The sequence below is a fragment of the Onychostoma macrolepis genome, chromosome 03, assembly GCF_012432095.1.
Source record: "Onychostoma macrolepis isolate SWU-2019 chromosome 03, ASM1243209v1, whole genome shotgun sequence".
Classification (NCBI taxonomy): Eukaryota; Metazoa; Chordata; class Actinopteri; order Cypriniformes; family Cyprinidae; genus Onychostoma; species Onychostoma macrolepis.
The window spans coordinates 44274932-44301470 of NC_081157.1; the positions used below are offsets into that span (position 1 = coordinate 44274932).

Consider the following 26539-nt stretch of genomic DNA (forward strand, 5'->3'; position numbering starts at 1 on the left):
CTCCGTGTTTGGTGCTTTGTAAAATGTAGTTAATCTTATTATGAAAGAAATCCATTGATTTGACATTATCAAATGCTTTTATATTTGATATAATGATTTTATATGTTGTTTATTTACTGCATTGAAGTCTTTACATATTAATATGACTTTATTCACTATTAATATGAATAATCAATGGATAATTTACAACGTAATTGTTGTTTCTTCAGATTTATCACATTTTTATATTATAGATCTTTGTTTTTTTAATATTTGTAATGCAATATACATCAATTACTAAATATATAATTATAAATAATGTTATTAAAATAAATTACATAAATTGTTTATATCACAATATTAATATAAAATTGCATTACTATTTTGAATAAAAAATATGCTATGTGATGTATTTTAATATAATGCAGTTATTTTGTTTTATAATTTAATTCTTCAATTTTATATCAGATTTTTTTATATTACAGATCTTTTAAAAATATTTGTAATGTAATATACATAAATTATTATATATAATTATAAATAATGTTAATATAAATAATATGAACATTGTTTTAATTATATATTAAAAATCTGTAATATTATAAACAATTTCATTAATAGTTTGAATCAAAAATGTTAATTTATTTTTAATTATATATCACAGATTTGTTTTATTACAGATCTTTATTTTTATTATTTGTAATGTATGTAATGTGTAATATAAATAATTATTAAAACATGGTATTATTTAAAAAAAAAAAAACATTGGTGATAATATGAATGCTATTTTTAAGTCATAAAATTTAATTTGATAAAGTTTTTATTTAAATATATAATATCGTTAACAATATTTTGGATCAAAACTACATTTAATGATTTAAAAATGATATTTTTCTTTGATCCGCAAATAGCTTTTTTCTCCTCCAGAGGGCACCTGTCAGCTCAGAAAGCTGATTTCCCCTTGATCCATGTTCACATCTCACGACGTTTTTTTCGTTTTATTGCAGAGATTTGCGCCCTTTAAAGTATAATCGTTCAAATTGAATAATAATAATAATAAAAAAAAAAAACCGAACTGATAAGTAAAATACAAATGAGAAAGCACAACAGCAGTGACCATTAAACGATCGGTTAGCTATAATTTCCCAGCAATCGCGATCGACTGTGGTTGGTCCATTCTGACCAGCGCTGAGAAAAGTAACAGATGTAGATGACAGCGCTGTCAAAGACGGGTTACTTTTCTCAGCGCTGGTTAGAATGGACCAACCACAGTCCTTTGAATCGAATTGAACTCGTTTGGGATTGCTGATTTCACATCTGAATCATCAAACTGGTGAACTTTAACCGACATTTAATTAAAAATACGCAGTGAAGCGTTAAAATAGAAGAATGATCAAACCTGACTACCTTTCAGGGGCTGCTACACCTATTTTAGCCATTTTATTAGAGCCATACAACCATTTTAACATGTAGTTATATTATATTATATTATGTTATGTTATATTTATTATATTAGAAAGTTTGTAATGTTTATGCGCCATTCTAGCTAGTTCCATTTCTACGTGCGTCAACCGTCATCAGCATGCGTCGGAAGCGCGTTCAGCATCAACACATGTGAGTCCTCCAAAACTGCTGTTCTCTACACAAACTAACAGGCCATCGGCCGAGATATTTGAGTGTATCGAGCAGAAGTCGCGGTGATGAGCCGCTCCTCGTAGATTAAGTTATGCTGGCGCGTCTCTCCGCACTCGGAGCGCTGGGAGTGTGTAAAGAGCCTGTGCTGCAGGGATCCGGCAGACTGATGCAGACTCAGTCCTCCAGGAAGAGCAGAGCTGTCAGAGACACCCTGCGCCATGTGAAGATGAAGGAGAACCGCAGGCAGGGCGAGCTGCACGGGCCCTCCACCGTCTATGTGCAGGTGGTGGGCTCCGGGAGCAGAGACAACGGAGCCTCGCTGTATGTCTTCTCTGAGTATAACAGGTGAGCCCTGATCCTCTCTCAGTACCACAGTGACATCTGTGAGATATTACACTTCATAACAGCCTTCTTCAGTTAGCACGATTAGGTTTAATGCATAAGTAGTTGATGCTGAGTATAGTATGGGAAAATATGAAAATGTGTGAAGCAGAGTTCAATGACATGTCAACTTATTTAAACAAAATATAATATTAATATAGGTAAATCTTTGTAATAAGACTCATAAAATTAAGAAACTATCACATTATGCAGCGCTTAACAAACCAGTAGTTTACAAACAGAAGTATGCCTTTATAAATATGATTAAATATAGAAATGTATGCGTGCGAACTTTTTGACTGTCTATTATTTATTTTATTATTTATATAAAAATTGTACTTTCAGTTGAAAACAAAAAATATATATATTTTCAAACACACACACAAATAAAAATATCTTGCACCTTTAATTCATACATGTGTTTGCCTTAGATAAAAGCATCTACTTATTCATATTTGAATATACACGAATTACTGAACATCTAAGCAGTATATATAATTTGTTGCTAAATTGCTAAATTTATAAAAATAAATCAAACTTATCAATATATGATTTAAAATGTATAATGATACTTCAAAATAATTTGCTGCTACATTAGTACATTAGTTCAAAATCTCAGTGCTAGCTAGTAGCTGTAAATTAAAGGCTATTTCATCCAATTTATTTTATTATTATTTAACTTTATTTGAATTTATAAAATCACTTACTATATCTTTCATATAAATACAAAACATTTACAAAAATTCTCATTGTTAAGAGATCAGTAATGAAATATCACAAATAAAAATGGCATAAAATTCTTGATGCATAAATTGTATCTGCCTTTGATAAAAACATCTGTTTAATCAATATACGTGCATTTCTATATTTCCGTATATAGTCCTATTTGAATATGCATTAACCACTGACCGTCTAAGCAGTATATAATGTTTGTTGATGAAAGAGATTCTACAATGTTATTAATAAAGCATGTCTTTCATATGCAGGTATCTGTTTAACTGTGGTGAAGGAACACAGAGGCTGATGCAGGAACACAAGTAAGAGATAAACGAACACTGTTTTACTCCTTGACATCTTATAAAGATCCGATCAGAGAGCAAAACTTGTGTGTGCATATGAAACTGCAGATTGTAAAGTGTGTGTGTGTGTGTCCTGTTTGAATGCAGAATGAAAATTGCACGCTTGGACAACATCTTCCTCACCAGAATGAGCTGGGAGACGGTCGGCGGTTTATCAGGTCAGACTGGGACTTTATTCTGTTGCATTTGAAGCTTTTTCTGTGAAAATAATGCCACTTTCATGACTGTTTATGAAGCTAATTGAAAACTTTTCTCTCTGATTTGCAACCATTCACAGTCCCCTCACATGATTAGAGACTGCGGTTGTTTGCTCAGTTCACTGTGTGACGGGTTCGTTCTGTGTTTTGTGTGTGCAGGGATGATCCTGACCCTCAAAGACACTGGAGTCCCTCAGTGTGTCCTGTCAGGACCCCCGCAGCTGGTACTGTCTGTCAACATGACACATGTGCATTTTATGCAGATCTTTGCGTCTTTCTCACAACAAAACAATGAACGAGTTTGGAGAGTTTTGTTGATTTTCTTGTAATGTTTAACTGAATTGTGTTTTGTTGTTTTAGGAGAAATATTTACAAGCCATACGAGTGTTTTCAGGGCAGCTGGAAGACATTAAACTTGGTAAAGTCCACTATTATCCTCTCATATGGATTACATGCAGTGTTATTACTGTTTACTAAAACTAAATCTATTATAAATCATTTTTGTTAATTGTAATAAATCTGAAATAAACAAGATACCGTATATCAGATGAAAAACATAAACTAAGCAAACTTAAACTAACATTAAAACTAAACTTTAACTTAACTCAATGAAAATTAACTTCATTGAGTCTGGAGTCCGGAGCTCACCTCAGATTTACTTAACTAAGCTAAATTAAACTTACTTAAATTCAGCTCAGCTCAACTCATCATAAACATATCTCATTTCAGTTGAAATTAAACTTAACTGAACGTGACTAAAATTAACTCAATTTAAATTAAACGGTTCAACTTAATTTAAATTTTGTTTAAATTAATCAACTCAACTCAGTTTAAACTTAACTCAGCTTAATTTAATATAACATAGCTCAACTAAACTTAACTGAACTTAAATATAACTCAATTCAATACCCGTAAAAGCTTCGTTCGTCTTCAGAACACAATTTAAGATATTTTGGATGAAAACCGGGAGGCTTGTGACTGTCCCATTGACTGCATAGTAAATTACACTCTCAAGGCACAGAAAAGTATAAAAAAACATTGCCAAAATAGTCCATCTGCCATCAGTGGTTCAATCTGAATTTTATGAAGCGACGAGAATACTTTTTGTACGCAAAGAAAATAAAAATAACGACATTTATTCAACGATTTGTCTCTCTGTGTCAGCGTAGCGCCATTTTGGAGAGCATCCGATGGACGCAAAGTACGTACGCTATTCTCTGTCATCAGTAACGCATGGATACGTATTGTACGTTTATTTACGCTTTGATTTGAATGGAAACAGCGTATCCATGCGTTACTGATGACAGAGAATAGCGTACGCACTTGATAGCTACGCTGACACAGAGAGACACAAAGGAGACAAATTGTTGAATAAATGTCATTATTTTTATTTTCTTTGTATACAAAAAGTATTCTCGTCGCTTCATAAAATTCAGATTGAACCACTGATGGCAGATTGACTATTTTGACAATGTTTTTTATACTTTTCTGTGCCTTGACAGTGTTATTTACTTGGCAGTCAATGGGACAGTCACAAGCCTCCCGGTTTTCATCCAAAATATCTTAAATTGTGTTCCGAAGATGAACGAAGCTTTTACGGGTTTGGAACGACATGGGGGTAAGAGATTAATGACAAAATTTTCATTTTGGGGTGGAGTAACCCTTTAAACTTAAATTAAAAATAAAAGCACATAAAAAAACATTCAGCACGGCTAAAAGCACATCTCTTCCATCTTTATTTGACCATCTAACTCTAGCACTCTCTATTTTAATTCTATTTTATCTGTCTTCTTTTTATTTAAAAAAAAAAAAGCTAAACACACACACACTTGGCCCTCTATCAATTGCATATTTATTCTTTAACTGCTAGCTTTTCTTGAAAAACTAACACTAGCTTTCTTTTTTCTATTCTACTTGTTTCTTAAAAAAAAAAAAAACCCCCAAAAAAACCTTGCTATGTGTACTGCGTTAGGCTAACCGAGACTTGCCATAGCGCTTGCATATTGTTGCTCGTTTGTTGGTTTTGATTGCTTCTATTGTCCTCATTTGGAAGTCGCTTTGGATAACAGTGTCTGCTAAATAACTAAATGTAATAAAACCCCCCAAAAAACTATAAATAATAAAAAGCACATAACAAACTAAAATTAAAATGAAAACTGAAGCTATAAAAATGAAAGCCATCTGAAAAAGTTCATATATAAATGCTCTAATAGTGTATAAATAGTACTAAAATAACACTGATTGACTGTCTTTGCTGTTTGTTTTTATTTCTGTCTGCAGCTGTCAGACCGTATACAGAACCTCAATACAAAGACGACACGATGACCGTCAGTCAAGTTCCTCTCTTCTGTGAGTGTCACCTCATTTTTACACTGTTCTCAACCCATGAACGTTTAAAAACATTGACATAAAAGATGTAGAGTGTATTTGCTTTGAGAACATGTGCTGTGTGTGGTTTTTACACCATTCTCAACTATGAATGTTTTAAAACCAGCTGAGCGTAAGGCGGAGGCCGGGAGCCATTCTCCAGGCTCTGGACGCAGCAGCAGTCCTAACAGCAGTCAGAAGGGGGCGCTCAGGAGACCGGACGATCTCAAGGAGAGTGAGGGTCTCACTGCCAGCAGAAGATCAGCCAGTCCAGGCGAGACAACACACATATCACACTGCTTTATGAGCTGCTGGAGCTATATAACCAAAGAAATGGTTTGAAAGCACAAACTGTGTTGTTTAAAAGGGAAATGTGACACATTTGACATTTATTTAATGCATATATTTTATTTAAATGTATTTATTACTTATTTTATTTACTTGCATTACTATTAAATAATAAAATATTATAATAACGATGATAAGTGAAATAATTTAGTTGATAATTTAAAAAAAGGAATTTTAATTAAAATTAAAATTTTCATTTAGTCCATTATATTGTCAATTATTGTCCAAAGAAAATAATAATAATAATGATAATTGTTGCATTTGAATTTTTTTTTTCAGTCTGAATTTCATTTTGCACGTTATATTATGCTATATTATATTTTGTCTTAAAATAATGATAAAATTGTTAAAATTTACTTTAAATTTAAAATTGAATTAAACAAATACTTTGTATTATATTAATTGTTTTGCCAATAATAAAATATTAATAATAAAAAATTAAATAATGATTTTCATTGCATTTGAGCTAGATAGTTTGATACAAATATAGTAAAATAATAAATAATTGCATTTTAACTATATATTTTGTTGATCAAAAAATATATATAAATGTCTAAATTTCAGCAAACCTTTTAACAAACATCTCATTTTCATAAAGTGTTAGTATTTACATGTTTCATATTCATGATTTTGCATTTTAACATTTTTTTCTTTCTTTTTTTCTCTCTCTCTCCACAGAAGGTGAAGAGAAGATAACTCGAGATTCGTCTCTCGTGGTGGCTTACGTGTGTAAGGTGAGCAGAAACAATCTGAAACACATCAATGAGACGCATTTCTCCAGCCACATAATGATTGTTAATGTGTCTCTTCACCTTTTAAGGCCATATGGTGCTCAAAAGCATATATTCTATATTCATATATCTAATGTTTCCTCAGTTGCACTCAAAGAAAGGGAACTTCATGGCACTGAAAGCTAAAGAGATGGGCCTGCCGGTGTAAGTGTCTGATATCTGATTGGCTCAGCTGTGATTGTGTTCAGGACTGAAATATAACACGCAAACACACAGTTCAGAGCATCACTTCTGTTTTCTGCTTCACTTGTAGAGGAACAGCAGCCATTGGGCCCATAATCGAAGCTCTGAAAACTGGAAAAACTGTGACGCATGAAGGAAAAGAGGTGACTGACAGTTGATTTTTTCAGTTCTTCACAGCCTGTTCTGCAGAAAACACCTTTAGTACCTGCAGACTCCAGAGCTGATCTCCTGGTTTCCTAGCTCACTGTGCAGCATGTGTTTCAGATCCGACCCGAGGAGCTGTGCACGCCGGCTGATCCCGGACCTGTTTTCATAGTCGTCGACTGTCCATCAGAAGACTTCATACAGCCACTCTGCACCAATCACGTCTTACAAAGGTCAACAGATGTTTCCCGTAGAGCAGGGGTCTCCAACCTTATTTCAGTCGGGAGCTACTTTTTAAAAATGAAAGCGGCTTAGCAGCTACCCATATTATACAGTAATTAAATCTCTTAAATAATGTATCAATCCAAACTGTTATACTCGGCATTTTTAAAATGTGCTGGAAATATTAAAGTAAAAAGTTTTATGACAAATGCTAACAAATAAAATTATCAGCACTATGCACTTTTTGTTTGCATAAACAAAAAAATGATGGCATAAAAACATTAGAAAATGATGGCCAGATTTTAAACTAACAAAAATATTCATAACATGTTATCTGCTGACAAAGAAAGTTTTGTCCGTTTTTAAAAATAAAATTACAACATTTCAGCCTTTTAAATCTTTTTTATTTATTTATTTTTTTTATAAAAAGGATGAGTCAGTATCATAAATTTAATTTTATCTGCTCCATAAACAGTTCTAATGTGCGTTCTAAAAATCTCAACACTTCTGATAACAAGGTAGCCTATTTTCCATCGACCGGTTAAGATTTACACACAAAAAAAAATTGGTCCGATTTTCGCATTGGTCTGAACAAAAATATGGCACACAGACTGAATGAATTTGTAAATCCACAGTTTGACAGCAGGTGGCGCTTATGAACAGCAGAAATAGAGCTGTTTCCACGGTAACCTCTAAACAAAGCTGTTGCTTCTAAACAAGCTTTATTATGCATTACGCGCAGGGGCGGACTTAACCAATAAGCGAGGCCCTGCTTAGGGCCCCGGGGAATCAGGGGGCCCCATCTGATATTGGCGAAACATATTTGCAGTGTTGAGCAATGTAGCCGTTCACAGACATGTGCGCTGATTTCTTGAATGCAGTGACCAGAAGTGTTTAAGTTAGAAACCACTTACCGATCAAAATGCAGAGTTTTTGTCAAGTGCTGAGTTCTGCAAGTTCGGGGATCATCTCATCATAACAAAGTGTAGATACGATGTAAATAAGAGATTCATTGTGCAGTGTAGAGCTTATTAACGGAACGTCGTGAGATCGCAATGAATTGAAGTGAGAGTCAGCTATAGTGATTATGAGGGAGCGCTCTTTGCGCTAAATCTGGCTTTAGAACAGCAGCAAGTTGACTAATTACTGGTTGTGAAGGGATAAATAAACTAAAAACTAGAGCGAGCAAGCAAAATAGGGGTTAAGCATAAAAGGACACATAGTTATTGTACGGAGTCCGCCCCTGATTACGCGGAGGGAAGATGGAAAGCAAATGCCATCGAAACATTTCTGAAGACGGTCGATTTCCTTTTATGCATTCATACAAATAATTCAATCATACATTCTTTCATATACTTTCCCTCAGCAGTCTGCCTTCAGTTGTGTTTTCACACAAAACTAAACTACTAAACTGAGCAGTATTTACTGTGAGTTTTTCAAATCGCGATTAATCAAATACGGGTTTAATGAGAGTTAAAATACGAAATGGGATAATTAAAGTAACCTCAGGTCGATATGTCAAGTAAGTCTTGGCCAGCTACCTCCAATCTGGCCACGATCTCCTGGTAGCTCGCGAGCGCCGTGCTGGAGACCCCTGCTGTAGAGAAATGAGGCCTGGTTTCTCTGTATATATCTAATATTGTGATGTGTGCAGGTATCAGACGGGCGGATCGGAGGATTCAGCGGCTCTCGTGGTTCACATGACGCCTGAGTCAGTGCTGGACACGGATGAGTACAAGAGCTGGATGGAGAGGTACAGCTGGAGTATAGCGCTCTCACACCGATCTGATCATGAGCTGTGTGTGTGTGTTTGTGTGTATGTGTGTGACGCGTCTGTTGTGTCTCAGGTTTCCCAGCAGCACTGAACATCTGGTGATGAACGAGCAGACATTCACGCCGCACAACACCCGCAGTCACAAACTCCAGACGCAGCTCAACCTCATCAATCCTGAGATCTTCCCTCCACTCAAACTCTACAAGACCAAAGTACGGCACCACGAACTCATGCCACTTTTATTCATTTAAGGTTTTTTTTAGCTAATGCATTCTTGCTCATTTAATTTCATATTGTATGCAAATTTAATATGAAATGGGGTCTGTTACAGTTTTTTTTGCCAATGTTTGTTTTTATTATTTATTAATACATAGTCTGTTACAGGTCAGTTTGATTTAGATTTTAACCATTGCCATTTGGGAATTTTTCAATTATTTTTTATTTATCAATTATTTATTCTCATGTAGCTTTTTATGTGTTTTAATATTGCTTATTTTCTAATTTTAATGATTTTTAATGTTTTTTTCTTTTCAGATTTACTCAATTCCATTAGTAGATCACTTCTAATTTAATTTTCATATTTATTATTTTCTAATTTATTTAATTTATTAAATTAGTCTCTTAAATAGTCTCTTAAAAGTTTTTGTTTACATAATATATGTATGTGTACTGAGTATATTTATTAAAAATACACACGCATGTATATATTTCAGTAAAATGTTATTTTTATATATTAAATATATATATTTATAATAATATATATTATATGAATGTAAATATATACATGTACATATTTTCAAAATATATACTGTATGTGTGTGTATTTATATAAACATAATAAATATACACAGAACACACACACACATTATATAAACAAACTTTTATTTTGGATGCGATTAATCGTTTGACAACACTAATTTTTAACTTTTCAGTTATTTATCAGTATTTCTTTTTATTCTGGTTTAATTTATTATTTGTATTTTAATATAACATTATATAATTGTAATGTTTTGTTTTTGTATTTTTAAATTTTATCCAATTTATTCTTTTTTTTTTTATTATATTCAATATTTAATGTATTTATGCTTAATATGCTTAATGTAATGTAAAAAAATATATAATTAATGTTTTATTTTATATGGTTTTATTTCTAGTTCAATTAACTATTTATAGTGTTTTTTTCTATTCTTCCCAATCTGTAAGCAAAGATTAATTCATAATTTATTAATCAGTGTGTTGTTTGTCATTGTTGTAGGAGCCTCCGGCTTCTCTCCACGTTCCTAACGTCAGAGCCGAGTGTCTGATGAAGTTTCAGCTTCGGCCCAAACTGGAGTGGCAAAGGTCAGTTCAGGTCAACAGTCAACAGCGTGTCACAGATGCTGTACAAAAAATGTAGCTTTTAATTGACTTTTATTGTGGCCCTCATTTACCTGAAATACACAAGCTTGTTTTGTAAGCTAATAGTGTGCAACAAGGCAAAAATATTTATTGTGAGTTTATTGATTTTTACAGCTACAACAAACTAGTTCTTAGAAAGTTCTTAGAAATGCCAGGCTTGATCTTATTTGAGGAACTTTTCTTGTGTGTGTGTGTGTGTAGAGATGCCATCCCATCCTGCGACTCTGAGGAGTTCGTGAAGGAAGCAGCCGAAGTGCCAAACTTCTTAGAGGAAGTTGAGAAATGCAGGAAGTTCCAGGCGGCTGCATCCGTCTCCTCGTCTGGTGAGCTTTCTACCGAGTCAGAGAGAGAAGGAGGGATAAAAGTATTGAATTAGAAGAGCAGAAAGACAAGAACACGTCCACAGCCTGACATTTAATTTCCTCAGAGTAAAACTTTCTTCACTTCTCACTCTTTACTGTATCTGTATCAGACGCCTCAGATCGTGCAAGAGTCAAAGGATTTGTGTTTCTAAAGTATGGAAAATTATCATAAAGAAGGACGTCTGACTGGTAGTCTATATGAACAAGAAAATAACTATAAGCTCTTATAGAGGGGGTGTGGGCTGATTTTCTTCTGTATTTCAGGTGTTTATCATGTTTTTAATTTGTTGTTCATTTTCTGTGCTGGTAAAAGAGTTTCCTGAGATTGTGTTTTTGGGCACCGGCTCGTCTCTACCGATGAAGATCAGAAACGTCAGTGCAACTTTAGTGAACATCAGGTAATAAAACATACTCTTCCATAATAATAATAATAATAAAAATCTTGTATATATAGTCAAATAAATATTAAATGAAATATTTAATATTTCTGCACTGAAAAAAAAAATTAAACACTGTTTTTGTTTGACAAATAATGACAAAAAATGGCAAGTAATATGTTGAATTAAATGTGAAAATCCTAACAGGAAACCGTATTTTCTTGTAAAAAAATTTTTTTGTTGTTTTGTTTTTGTTTACATTGCTGAAAAATCATATTTTGCAGTGTGTTGCTGTTTTATAAAAGCAAAAGCAATATCCATCAGTCTATGCATTGAGGTTGTTTTTCTGTGGTTGCGGTGCTTTTAGTCCCTCTGGTTCAGATTAGCAACAAAGCACTTCCTGACTTTGGTAAAATCACAGTAACCCACAGTCTGTTGTGTTTGATGGAGTGAAGTATGTCTAGTAAACACGTCTCTGTTCCTCAGCTCATCTCAGTCGCTGCTGTTGGATTGTGGCGAGGGAACGTTTGGCCAGTTGTGTCGTCATTACGGCGATAACGTGGACGAGATCCTCTCCAGACTCTCCACCATCTTTGTGTCGCACCTTCACGCAGATCATCACACGGTGAGAGATTCACAAACACACCTGAAAAGATAATCTGCAATGAGGTGATTGTGCTTGCAATAAACCAGTTTAATACATTATCCCAAATAAATAAGATGTCATTATGCTAAAATACCATAAAAACCATAATCAACCAGTCTGAATCATAGAGCTGTGTGATGAATCTTTAATAAATTATATTAATTAATAATCTAGAATGTATGTCTAGAGTGTTATTTATTGCTCTGCTGACTGCTGATTGCTGTGTGTTTCATCTTCCACACAGGGTTTAATTCATTTATTATTGGAGCGAGAGCGAGCCCTGGTATGCATATATCTATTTGCGTATAAGTTTTATTATTTCTTTATTATGTGTATGGGTTATTTGACTGATAATGGCATCTTGTGTGATGCAGAACAGTCTAGGTGAAGCGTTCAGTCCTGTATACCTGATCGCTCCTGTCCAGATCATGACGTGGTTGAACCAGTATCACAATCACTGCCAGCAGATCCTCAGCCAGATCAAGTACGAGAGAAAAATAACATTCTATCTTTAGTTTTTTTTTTTCTATCATTCTGTGAGAACATATATAATTCTTACAATTTAAAGTTGTCCTAGACACTTATTGTGTTTGTTATTAATCGTTCCAGTATTATCCCATCAACGTTTTTGTGTGACGGCGCTGACATCCCCAAAGTCAAGACCAAATCCTTCATTCACACTGTTCTGAAGAAGAATGACCTGGTCAAGGTCTGTATGGACTGTATAGCTATTTGTGGTCATAGATTTTTTATTTTTTATTTTTGGAGATGTCTAATTAGGGCTGTGCAAATAATCAAAAGCGATGATCATGCGCATCACGTTAGTAAGCCGGTTCTGTGATTAGTAGTAAATCTCCATCACATGCTTTCAGATGGAGCGGCATTTAATACACAGAGCCGTAGTTCACTGACAAGCTACGCAATATCATGTTCATAATCGAAGGTGATTCATCTTGATATTTATTGCTCTGAAATGTTTTTATTTTATTTTATCAACCACGATTTCAGCAAAACATGTGAAATGTAAAATGTTTAATGCAAAAAGTAACAAAAGTAGCTTGATTGATATTTTATCATTTATTTACATGAACCAATGTAATAATTGATCAAATGTTCTTTGATCCAATGTCTATTGCTATATTCACTCAGAGAAGCAATTAAAATATTGTCTTCTAGTAACCCTTCACTCACAAAGTATATGGGTTTGGTCTTAATGGCAATAGAAATGTACATTTAAAATAATCTGATGTTGGGGAATTTTATATCAACAACAACATATTATACATAAATCTTTAAATATCTGCTAGCAGACCCTTCGGATTACAATCTATTCTTAATGAATAAAGAGTGAATGGGCATGTTGTGATTTTATAGCTACTGAAACCTCTCTCGTGATTGTGTAGTTTCAGACGTGTTATGTTCGTCACTGTAAGAACGCGTTCGCCTGCAGTTTGACGCATCGGTCTGGTTGGCAGCTCGTGTTCTCTGGAGACACCATGCCCTGCGATTCTGTCGTTAATATAGGTAAAAACCACAAACACACTATGACCACTCATGCTTTTGCACATGTGTACTGTACATACATATGTGACCTTGGATGACAAAACCAGTCTTAAGTGTCAATTTTTCGAAATCACATCATCTGAAAGCTGAATAAATAAGCTTTCCATTGATTTATGGTTTGTTAGGATCGGACAATATTTGGCTGAGATAAAACTATTTGAAAATCTGGTATCCGAGGGTGCAAAAAAATCTAAATATTGAGAAAAATGCCTTTAAAGTTGTCCAAATGAAGATCTTAGCAATGCATATTACTAATCAAAAATTAAGTTTTGATACATTTACGGTAAGAAATTTACTAAATATCTTAATGGAACATGATCTTTACTTAATATCCTAATGATTTTTGGCATAAAAGAAAAATCGATAATTTTGACCCATACAATGTATTTTTGACTATTGCTACAAATATACCCCAGCGACTTAAGACTTTTGTGGTCCAGGGTCACATATAATATTGTACTAAGTAGATGAAAGGGGTAAAATTGGATACAATTTTATAATGTGTCTAGAACATATAATGCACTGATGCTTTTATGTTTGAGTTAATAATTTTTATATTTTTTCCCCTCTGATTCATGAAATTATTATATATATATATATATATATATATATATATATATAAAACAAATAAAATAACTAATGAAATTGCCAACATTAGTTATCATGAAAAATACTTAAATACCTAAAACATTTATTAATATATATTTTTAATGTATTAATTTCAGCATTCACTAATATTCTATTAACATTCAGTAATATGCTATTAAAATCAAATTAAATCAAAATTTGTATCTGTTAATATTAATTCATCTTAAGTTAACATGAACTAACAATTAGATTATTTTTTTTTGTTAATAAATTTGTAAAAAAACAAAAAAACCTTGATCTGAAATATAATATTAAAAACTGACAAAAATACAACAAAAAATTAAAATAACTAATTCATAACATTAATAAAAACGGATGAAGGATGAAGACCACAAGTGTGTGTCAAACTTTTCATTACCTGATGGGACACACTTATAGTGTTGTAAAAATGCATAGCTTTATTTTAATTTTAAATACTTTGCATTTTAAAATCAAATTCTAAATGTCTGTTCAGTAGTCCCTATAACATGACACAATTGTAATTTGTGGTGCTTCTAATTAAGTGATGAAAAGCAGTTGCAAATGTTGTGCAAAATAAATATCACCACTACTCATCTTTGCCCCGATAAAAAGTGCTACACTTTGTTTTTCTACCAAATTTATATGTAATATCTAATTATTATATTAATATTTAACTTGCATAACGCACTTAATGCACACACTTCCTGTCGCGCAAGTGTGGGTATTTGGACAAAGCATTTGAGAGAGAAGAAATTATAAAATATCGTGTGCTTTTTCTCTCTATTGATTCTGAGGTGAAATGGGAGCCAGAAAATGTTCTTGACAGGATGTCAACCCAAACACTCTCAAACTCTCACTCTCATCTTAATTTAAGATGCACAATTATATTTTCCATGCTGTAAGATTTATAGTTACATATTTAGGGATGCTTTTCAGTCTGAACTCAGAACAACCTAACGGCATCTATTTCCACAGAGAGTTTTGCCTCAAAATATTCTGTCATTGAGAATCTGGTCATTAAAGGCCCATCAGTCCAGGAAAGAGAGAGTCTGTAATTGCGCCTGAATCTCTATAGTGACTCATGGATCGATACGAATGAAGCCTGCGTTTAAATGCTGCTTCCTGTCTTTATCAGCAATGTAATCGATCACTCCAGCGCTGTTCTCCCAGTCTCAGAAACCTCTTTAATAGCTCCTGAGGGAGTCCGGCGGTGATGGAGGTTATTCAGCCTGAACCGAGCCCCCTCCTAAACGCCGGAGATGGTTCAGTCCGCTCGTCTCATTAGGAAAGGCCTTTGTCGTCTCAGGTTTCGTGATTGATTTCTAGAGAGAAAAATGGAGTGTGTTGGTGTGTGAATGTTTGTGTGTGTTTTACACTGGGGGGGGTAAAGAGGGAACAGCATGTCAGCTGTAATTTATCTGTGTGTGTGTGTGGTGGGGAGAGTTTCATTCATCTCTTGGTTTGCTCTCAGGCAAGAATGCTACACTTTTGATTCATGAAGCCACACTGGAGGACGGGATGGAAGAAGAAGCGTGCGAGAAGAGACACAGGTACTCGAACACAGGGTCAATGACACTAGAGCTGCGGGGTCACAGCAAGTGTTTTAATTAAGTTAGTGATTGTCAAGCCACCTTTATTTATAATACAATACAGATTGTTGCAAAGCAGCTTCAAAGTAATAAACAGAATCAATGACGCAAACTTCAATTATGAGGCAAATCCAAATGCTGCTGTAAAGAATATCTTACAAGACATTATTCAGCTCCAGTCAGTTTAGTGATGATTCATTTATAAAGTTCATCAATTATTGGCGGCAGTCGTGACCTAATGGATAGAGAGTCGGACTTGTAACCCAAAGGTCGTGGGTTTGAGTCTCGGGTCTGACGGGGATTGTCGGGGAATATTCAGGGGAGTGAATAACCAGCACTCTCTCCACTATCAATACCATGACTGAGGTGAGACCCTTGAGCAAGGCACTGAACCCCAAACTGCTCCCCGGGCAGCCATAAATGGTGTGTGTGTTCACTTCTGTGTGTGTGCACACTTGGATGGGTTAAATGCAGAGCACAAATTCCGAGTATAGGTCAACATACTTGGCCACACGTCAGATCACTTTCAATTTATGAAACATGTTAAATTTGGTAATAAGCAGCTCCACTAAAGACTACAGTGTCATTTATCAGCTTGAGTTTGTTCAATGTTTATTCAATTCTATTCTGTTCAATAACAGTGTCAATGTTGTAAAATTTGTGATGTATGATCAAATTTGATTCAGCTATAAAGCAGAAGACAATAGTGTTATTTAGTTCAATTCAGTTCAAGTTTTGTTCTAATCTGATAGTGTTAGTTCATTCAAATTGCTAATATTGTTGAGTACGTGTCTTTTAAGCCCCAACTAAGCAAGTTTTGTTAATTTAAAATATCTGTCAATCTTTTGCACCAAATCTCTTTTAATTGAGTTTTTCATGACTAATTCTGAGACTTGCAAGTTTTGCATGCACTGCAGGAAAAACAACTTCGTTAATTTAATGTAAATGCCTCTTCACATTTGCAGTTTTTAACTGCTCATCCTCGTCTCTCTTTACAGCCTGCATCTCAAAATTTGACACTCAAACAGTTCAGATCAGACCTAAATCAACAATATTCTTTTAAAAATAAATTTCAGCTGCTGTTTCCACGAAAAATATGATGCAGCTCAAATGTTTTCAGCATTGATAATAATAAGAAATGTTTCTCAGTATATTAGAATGATTTCTGAAGGATCATGTGACACTGCAGACTGCTGAAATTCACCTTTTTATTACAGGGATATATTAAAGTAGAAAGCAGTTATTTTGAACTGTAATAATATTTCACAATATAACAGTTTTTACAGTATTTTTGATCAAATAAATGCAACCTTGGTGAGCAGTAGAGACTTCTTCCAAAAAAATCTTACCGCCCCTGAACTGTTGAGCTGTAATTCACATATAAAATTAGTAATGATGTTATTGCCTTTTCATTGTGGCACAATTTCCATCAACATCCTGTGCAATGAATGCATTTTAGCATGAGCTCTCCTCCATAAATAATGCAATAGTTAATCAACAGCTCTTATCGGACAGCTCATGTCTTGGGTGAAGAGATTGTATTGGCCATTTGCGAACTAACAAAACAAACAAGAAGATGGAACCATCTTTTGAAAAAAATCGCCCTCAATTGCAGGCAGAGGGAGAAAATCTTCTGAAATGAAAGTGGTCAGCTTTCCCAGTAGATAATGTGCTTCCTGATGGAGGACTCATTTAAAGCGGGTCTCTCTTGAAGTTGTGGGATTCTCCTCTTAGATGAGCATTGATTGGGTTCCTTGTCGTCCGCTGGAGCTCTGGAGCGCCGGGTCTATGAATGAACTGCTTCGTGTCTCACACTGCGGCCCTTTCCAATTTAAGAGCTGAATAACGCTGAGACCTTCTGAGTGAAATCGATTGGAGATTTTGTGGGGGATTCATTTGGGTTTCAGCGAGGAATTGATTGCCTGAGAGGGTGGAGAGCTTCTTCCAGATTGTGAAGGGTCAGTTTAGCTTTATCAGCTGAAATTCACAAATTTACAGGTTTGTTTTGTTGGCTTTGTAGAAAACAGATCCTACATCAGCCCTTGAACATGAGAAATTGAGGAAAACAGACTTATACTGCAGCACAGCATTCCTAGGTGTTCATGTTCAGCCTCAGGTTTAGGGTTTGGGTTGCGTATTAATCGTTTCCAGAGAGGTTGCATGATTTTGTCAGTGATTGGTGTTTGAATCTGAAACTCTTTCCAGCACCACGTCTCAGGCGATCGGCATTGGGATGAAGATGAACGCTGAGTTCATCGTGTTGAATCACTTCAGTCAGAGGTACGCCAAGATCCCTCTCTTCAGCGACGACTTCAACAGCAAAGTGGGGATCTCCTTCGACCACATGAGGGTGAGGATATTGTCAAATAATAGAAAACTCACAACTAATTCTTCCTATGTCTCTTAAATAAAATGCATCCTTTCTTACTTATTTCTTCAGTTTCTTCATTACTTACATCCTTCCACACTTTTCCCTATGTTTCCCTATTTACTTTTGGTTACACTTTATTTTAAGGTGTCCTTGTTACAGTGTAATTATACATTTAAGTACTGAGTAATATTAATTTACTACATGTACTTACTATATGGCTAGGATTAGGTTTTGACTTTGGGTTACTTGCATGTAATTATGCATAGTTTATTGTTATTATATTTCTCTATTGCTTATATCCTTCCTTATTTATCTCCTTATTTATGTACATCCTAATTTTTTTTTAAACTTCCTACATTACTTCCATCCATCCTTTATTCCTTCCTATACTCCTCCATACGTCCATCCTTCATTACTTACATCCTTCTTTGTTTTCTTCCTAGTTATTTCCTTTTTTACTTGCATACTTCTTACCTTCCTTATTTACTTCCTGCATTACTTCCATCCATCTTTCATTCCTTCCTTATTTCCTTAGTTATTTTCCACCTTACTTCCTTCCTTAGTTATTTCCTTCCTTCCTTGTGTCATTATTTTCTCAGTTACTACTTCCATTACTTAAATCATTCCTTGTTTACTTCCTCCTTTAGTTATTTCCTTATGTTTCCATCCTTCCTTCCATCCTTTTTTTACTTCCTTAGTTACTTCCTGCAATACTTCCAGGCTTCTTTCCTTCCTTTTGTAATTTTCCTCCTTCCTTACATCCTTAGTTATTTCCTTCCTTGCATCCTTCTTTTCTCAGTTACTTCCTCCATTACTTATGTCCTTCCTTGCTTACTTCCTCCTTTAATTATTCCCTTATTTGCTTCTATCCTTCCTTACTTCCTTATTTACATCCTGCAGTACTTCCATCCTTCTTTCCTTCCTTTTGTAATTTTCCTCCTTCCTTACATCCTTAGTTATTTCCTTCCTTGCATCCTCCTTTTCTCCGTTACTTCCTCTATTACTTATATCCTTCCTTGCTTGCATCTTTCCACCCTTAGTTATTTTCCTCCTTACTGCCTACCATAGTTACTTCCTTAATTACTTGCATGCTTTGTTCCTGCTGTCCTTCCTTTCATACTTCCTTAGTTATGTTCCTCATTTCCATCCGTTATTTCCTTTACTCCTTCCCTTTATTTCTTTTTCGATCTTACCTTACTTTGTAAGTTCAGAAATTCTTTATTTACTTATATTCCACTCTGAGTCAAATGTGAAGTTTGATGTTATTTTCTTATGCTTACAGATCCGATTTGGAGATTTCCCGATGCTTCCACGGCTCATTCGGCCTCTGAAGGCATTGTTTGCAGAGGAGATTGAAGAGATGGAGGAGAGGAGAGAAAAGAGAGAGATGAAGAAGACCGCTGAGCCTCCATCTAACGGAGAGTCCGGAACGAGCCGACAACCTGATGAGATGAGCAAAGGTGCCAAGAGAGAGCAAGATGACCTCAACCAGGAAGCAGCCATCAAACGACTTAAAACCAACTGATTGGCAACCAATCAGGGTGAATGTTAGAAGGCAGCCTGGGGAAAAACTGAACCAATGGATTATGATCTTAAAATGTACATCAAGGTCCATGTTGGGTATAAGTCTGCAGAGTCCAACTGGAAAAGGTGAGATTAAAGCAGCTGGAGATTAATCTGAGTTTCAAGCCAAATCTGAAATACAGTGTATTGGTTCCTGGCTCGGATCAGATCTGGAGTCAGTCCCACTGCGATCGATTTGACTAAAGCTGCAGGTTTGACTAAAGTGATAGTGGGAAAGTACACTACCTTAAACCTTTGAATGTTTGCCATTTTAATTTCAGCCCTCCAGACTCTTTAAACCTGAAACAGAAACATTTCAGCACTGAAGGAAGACGTTAGGTTTGGCATTTTCATTTGGGAGTGACACAGAATTTCAGTTTAGTTTGAACCAGGTAGGTTTTTTTGCGAGTAAACTTGAGTGCAGTGGTATGTGAAAAAAGCACTTGTGCATTTATGAATTAAATATTTTATTTTATGTCTATGGAATGGCTGATCAGCTTAGGCTTTTCTAATTATTTTAGGGCAATAAACATAAACCTGGATAACTGTTTGTTATAATTATTTTTAGTACCCTTTGGCCAATTTTGTTAGCACTGCCTGTGCAAACGCTACTTTGATTATCTTTAGGAAAATATATTAAAAAAAAAACAAACAAGAATTGTTACTTGTGTGTTTGTGTATAAAAGATTTTCACTAAATATAGAATATAAATTTTATTATAACTAAACAATGTTTCTGCATTTGAAATATTGCATAAAATATTTTTTATGCATTTATAATGCATATTGTTTGGTTTTACATAAAAGCATATGAAATTTATGTTGGGCATGTGACTTGCTTATGTCACATACAATAGGATATGTTGGTTGCAGAAATAACTGCGAATCATCTTCCAGCTACAGACCGTTTGTTTATAGAAGATTTGAAATTGCGTATTAAACATGACACAACTGAGGTTTCAAGTTTAAAATAGAGCTAAGAAAGGAAGGCTGAGGGAAAAAATGTGCTGTTAGTTGTAGAACGTTCATACAAAATGGATGAAAGTACCGTCGAGAGTAAAGATGTACACTTTCACCACTGGGATGTTGGAGTGAACGTTAAAGTCAACATGAAATAATTTTTGCAATTCATTTTTACTTAGATGATGTAACATTTCAGGATGAAGGGGAAAATTTGGTGAAAAAAAAAAATTAGGTCAGGAATGGATGATACTTTTCACCATCTAGTCAATTCACAGTGCATAAAAACTATGTATTATGAATTGATAACATCAGCCGAAAAGTCATTTCAGAGGCAGAGTATAAAATCATGTTTGTAATAATGTTAATTATTAAAGTTGCCATTAAATAAGAGCAAAAACCTTTGAGACAGATGCTTGGCCTTTTGCTTTTGTTTAATTGTAACTGAGACGAGACAAAGACGGCATCTTTTTTTTTTTTTTTTCTTCAATGGGAACTGATGAAGCTGTTGCTAAAGTAGATGGTGCAGACAGCTAACAAAGCCTTTGATTTAATGTCACGTCTCTGGGTTTGATGGTTGCTCTGTCATTAAGTGTTTCCCAATGGGAAAACATGTTTGCTTTGCCATTTGCGTGCATGTCGAACACTATCTTGACATCTAATCAAATTTCGCCCCTGAAAATAAACTGATGTGATATAGCTCAGAGGCATGAAAAATAAACGATGTCTGTGGCATCCGTCTGATACTGGTATCAATTTATTACACAAAACCGGAATGTTTCTGATCTTATCGTCTGCGGTGTTCACTGCTATGCTAGCAGAGTGGTTTTGATCAAATATTCATCATAGTGGTTCAAATAAAGTTTGGTTTGCTGTGAATTCAATTACAGTGGGAATTATCTACATATAACAAGCATCTGGTAGATTTGATGTAGGTTTTTTTTTTTTGAAAAGGAAAATCACTTATAAAAGACTAATGCTAGCGCTTTCTGGTGTCGTTAATTTCAAAAATGTCTTTTGGACTTAATGTACAAACTCATTCTTGTGAACAAACCTACAGAATCTATAAAATGTTCTCTTTAGTTTGAATTCTGACAGGATTGCTCTGGATTCAAAACAAGTTCTGTCTACAGGTTATCTGTGGCATCAATGTTGAAATGTATGGGGCATGACTTTTCGCTAAGTTAAAAGCATCAGAAACCAGCAGGTCTTATTTTTGTTGGAACCCTGTACAGATTGGAGGCCCATTCACACCAAAAAGGAAAATGCTCCATAATGCTTTATTTTAAAAACACATTGCAGATGTGTCATTTTCAGCTGAATGATTAAGCTCTTTAAAGCAGGATATATTCTGATTGGCTGTCATTTTTATAATTCATCAACTGATGGATGCTGAAAAAAATTATTTTGAAATCGATTCCGACCATATCGTTCTTGCTATTCTTTTAAATTTAGACCAGTTTTAAAAACTGTATCTTTATTGCAGTCATTATTTTTGTGCAAAAGGCCTTAATTCATTTACATAGTAAAATTGCCTAAATAGTATACTTTTTGTGATGGGTCTACTTTAGACTAATGAACTTCTGATTAACATAGATCCCCTTGGTGGATTTCTGTTTATGTAATGTATCATTATTCTTGCACATATTATGTGAAAGTTACAGGTTTTAATGGTTCAAAATTAGTTAAATGTTTAATGTTACCTTACCCCTTGGTCTTCCGTTGGGAAGGCGCAGTCCTCACCAACCAGTGTTGCCAACTTAGCAATTTTGTTGCTAAATTTTGCAACTTTTCAGACTACCCTAGCAACTTTTTCTTCCAAAAGCACCTAGCAACAAATTCAGCAATTTTTAAGTTATTTGGCAACTTTTAGCAATTTTTAATAAATAAAAATAATAAAAAAGGCACACATTTTCCATCCAAATTACACAAAAATAGGAAACCAAAGATGCCTTGCAGTACACACATCATGTGAACTGAGTTAGCTGCTATTTGCAATTGTTAAATTTAATAATAATAATAATAATTGAATAATTGTTAATTTATGATACACTTTGTTAGTAGCTTACCTGCAATTGTTGATCAGTTAGTACACTGTCAGAAAAATGGAAAAGATACTAGTAATTGTCCAGGACATTATCCATTGTAATCCTGTAACCCGAAAATACAATGCGTAATTTAAAATGCAGGTAAAACACCAATACAGAAGATTATTTTATTTTAGCATAGTAGATAGTGTTCTATTTTTACAGACTTTAGAGTGTAGCATACTAACTAACTACTAATGCACTGCTTGAAGCATAATTGTTGAGAATGTGTATTAATAGTTTACTAGCTATTAAAAAACTTAAATTGTAATAATTCATAATTGTGTAAGTGTTCAATAATTCAGTGTATTTAAAATAGTTATTTATATTTTAATATTATGCGTATTATTTTACAAACAAATTTAAATTAACATATAAGATATATTTTTTGTTGAGATTTGATGTGACAATTTTGCGTCGTGATTACGCGATGACATCACGTCATTTAGCAACTTTTAGCAACAAATCCACCTTCCTTTAGCAACGTTTTCTGAAAATTATTTGGCAACACTGTCACCAACGGACAATCACGTTATTTATGCTAAGCGCGCGCAGCAGTTCTGTCAGTAATGGCAGCGCGCGATTTTAAATAAGATGTTTGGCGGCAAATGTTTGGATGTTTCCCAGCTTTGATCGTTTCAAAGCTGGGAAAGAAATACTCTGAAACTGATTCCAACGGTATCTTTCCTCCGTGCCGTTATGGTTGTAATTGTAGTGCGGACTTATTTTAGTCAAATTATTTTAGAGTAAGTGAAAACTTTATGGTAAGGGTTATCGTTCTCTATCTTTTCTTGTTGTTGTTGTTGTTTTTATTATTATTAACCCCTGCGTTTATTTCTTATTTTTTTCCTCAGGTAGTTATTCTCTGAGCTCACAGCCGCGGTTTGCTATTTTTTTCATAACATTCCTACAATTGTCTGGATGCATTTCTGTTGTCCACCACTGGAGGCCGCTCTTTCTTCAGGAATTACACTTAATGTTTCCCACTGAATGAATGAAGAAGCAATTATTGACGAACTAAATACGTAATGAAGATGACCAGGTCAGGTCGATGTTTATACATCACGTAGTCAAATCACTTATCAAAACCCGACTGGACCAATAGTAGGACATCCTGAGAAGGTATGGAATAGTTTGTGACTTGTTTAAGACAAGAACACCCTTTCCTCGTGAACTGACTCTCTTAACAGGACAGATGTCACTGTAGTCCAACAGACAATTCATCTCCTCTGGTAAGTGTAACAGATGCTTTTATTTACAGAGACAATCCCACTGGACAAATGCCAGGTTTCAACCCGAAGAAAATCCAATTCTGGGCCAGAAAAAATAGGCTCGGCACTGTCCCTTTAAACCTGCTGATGTCATGTCAGGACCCTCTCCGGCTTCAGCACACCATTTTGTTTGAAAAGAGATATCAGTGTTCAGTTTCAACACAAAAGTGATGCATTTAGTTAAATAATCATGTTTTTGCACTTGCCAGACAAGACACAGACATTCAGGCCCAGTGTGTCCAGCTGCAGTTCTTCCAGATTTGATGTTGTCGTCTTTCATCCAGGAAGTGTTGTGATGTGCTGTGATTTTTTTTTTAATTTATTATTTATTTTTATTTTTTTACAGGGGGACACAACCCAATCATCGCAGTCTCTTGAGTCAGCTGCGTGTTGTTCATATAAAAGCATATGCGTGTATCTCGTGCTGTGATGCAACTCTTCTTTTAAGCAGGTGTGTTTTCTCAGCATCTCTCTTTACAGTAGATATTTGTGGATGTGGGTTTGGCCCCTGAAGGGATCCTTTCTAAATTCAGTTTCATGAAGCTCAGCTCTCCTCTGCTCAGATATTGCTCTTTCATCACTCATGAGGCTTAATGGAGTTCTCAGTTATGTTTTGTTTCAACTCTGTGTCACGTATCTTCTTTGTCTCAGAGAGTTCTTCTAAGCTTCCTTCAGACAAATGGAAACCGAATTGAATCGCTTGTTGTCATACAGTAAACATAAACTGAAAATTAATGAGGAGCATCTCAGATCTTTTGATCTTGAGAGAAAATTCTGAGAAATGTTTGAGTTCATATTAAGATCTTTTGAGTTTTGATTGTAGAGTTTGGTATTTAGACCTAATCTGAGCACAATTTGAGATCTTTTTAATGCATTTTCTTCTCGGGAGAAACACAGGGCATTTCAGCACAAGCCTCATTGAAATCTATGAGAAATAGTCAGAGAATTTCTGACTTTTGATTGCAGACATATCTAATCTATCTTGACAATTTGAGCACAGTTTGAGACATTAGTGACATGTCTTCTGAAACTCTGAAAGAGATGTGAAATTACAAGGCTCTTTTTAGTAGTAGAAACATCTGAGAACCAGCAGTCTTCAGAATTCCCATTTTGGACTCCATTTAATCTCATATTTGTAGAAACAATTAAGATTGTATGATCTCAAATATCAAATCAACTTTTGGTGTCTTGATGTTTGATCATGAGATCTTTGAGGACCAACAACACTTGATGTTACTGACGTCATAGTCTCGAGTAGCAGTCAGTCTGAAGGTCTGGAATCTATGGTTGCTTTCATTGGCCAAGGCCCGCCCATGAGGCTGTTTGACCAACATGTCAAACAACCAATCACAGTTTGTTTCGTTCAGTGTCACGTTTCGGGGGGTGGAAATGTCACCACAATAACAGACTGGTGTGTAAAACTCTTGGACATATTTTAAAGATTCTATGCATCTTTAAAATCGTCACAGTTGTAAAAACGATGGCTTTCTTCTTTAGTGAGGGAGTGTGGCGTCACTGCATCTTTGTTTCCAGGCGGAACGTTAAAGAACGTGACACACGCGTCTCCCGGAAATCCTGTACAATTCAACCAATCCGATGAAGACTTCGAAACTCCTGAAGTGTTTCCACTTTTGTGTGCCATATGAATCAGACATTCAGCCAGTGGTCCGTGAGGGTGACGTCTGAGGATGAGACTGTCAAACCTGCACATTCTCTATTTTAGAGCTTCATGACGATTTGCATGAATGCATTGATTGGAGAGTCAATAATGATTTAAGTTTTGGTTCCTTTCACTAGACCATCTGATGGCTTCAGAAGATGTGTAAATAAATACACCACACTAGTCCTTTTTGGAGCATGAAATGTGATCACATAGAAAAGAGATGCATAAAGATTTTTAAAAATTGCATTTGATGGAAAAAAAAAAATGCATCATACAGGTTTGGAACAATGTGAAGGTGAGTAAATGATGACAGAATTTTCTCTCAATTGACTTATACACGCTCAAAAATAATGGTTCCATATTGGCATTGATGGTTCCATGAAGAACCTTTAACAATTTCCATTACAGGTCCAATTCTCGCTATGACTTTTGCCTCAATAAACTGCTTATTTGCTAGTTATTAATAGATAGTAAGGTACTTGTTAAGTTTAGGTATTGGGTAGGATTAGGGGTGTAGAATATGTTGATGCAGAATGTGTGCTTTATAAGTACTAATAAACAGCCTGTATGTTAATAATAGGCATGCTAATAAACAACTAAATAGTGTGAATTGAGAAGTTTTAACTATGTTCTTTGAGGGAAAAATGCCTCTTTAAGGAATTAAAGAATCTTCTGGGAACCAAAAATGGTTCTTCTATGGCATTATGAAAACCCCCTTTTGGAATCTTTTTTTTTTTTAAATAGGAGAGAAAACTGAGATGTTAAAGCAATTTCATGTGTGATTTGCTTTGCTTTGAGTTACACAAACATCCAGGCAGGCAGGTAAAATAGTCTGTGACTGACCCAATTGACTTGATTGTGTGAAATTTGTTTCATACTTCTGGTGATTATAGAGTTCTTCTAAACCTGTCAGACATTGTCTGCTCACCTCTGTTCTGTCTCTCTCTCTCAGCATGCGGTTGAGCGGACACTGATGTGGAC

At 34.8% G+C, this 26539-nt stretch overlaps 1 protein-coding gene across 1 annotated transcript; it reads left to right on the top strand.

Moving 5' to 3' along the window:
* The first annotated feature begins 1356 nt into the window (after positions 1-1356).
* Positions 1357-21032, top strand: elac2 (elaC ribonuclease Z 2). Its single transcript, XM_058770721.1, has 24 exons — positions 1357-1959; positions 2982-3032; positions 3162-3232; positions 3431-3495; positions 3632-3689; positions 5552-5620; positions 5766-5912; positions 6665-6720; positions 6863-6921; positions 7031-7103; positions 7225-7337; positions 8981-9079; positions 9174-9312; positions 10356-10441; positions 10700-10821; positions 11174-11258; positions 11724-11862; positions 12128-12166; positions 12258-12367; positions 12493-12592; positions 13287-13407; positions 15527-15605; positions 17850-17994; positions 19298-21032. Exons 1-24 carry the CDS (start codon positions 1706-1708, stop codon positions 19538-19540), a joined length of 2523 nt encoding a protein of 840 aa, XP_058626704.1. The 5' UTR covers positions 1357-1705; the 3' UTR covers positions 19541-21032.
* The last annotated feature ends 5507 nt before the right edge of the window (positions 21033-26539 follow it).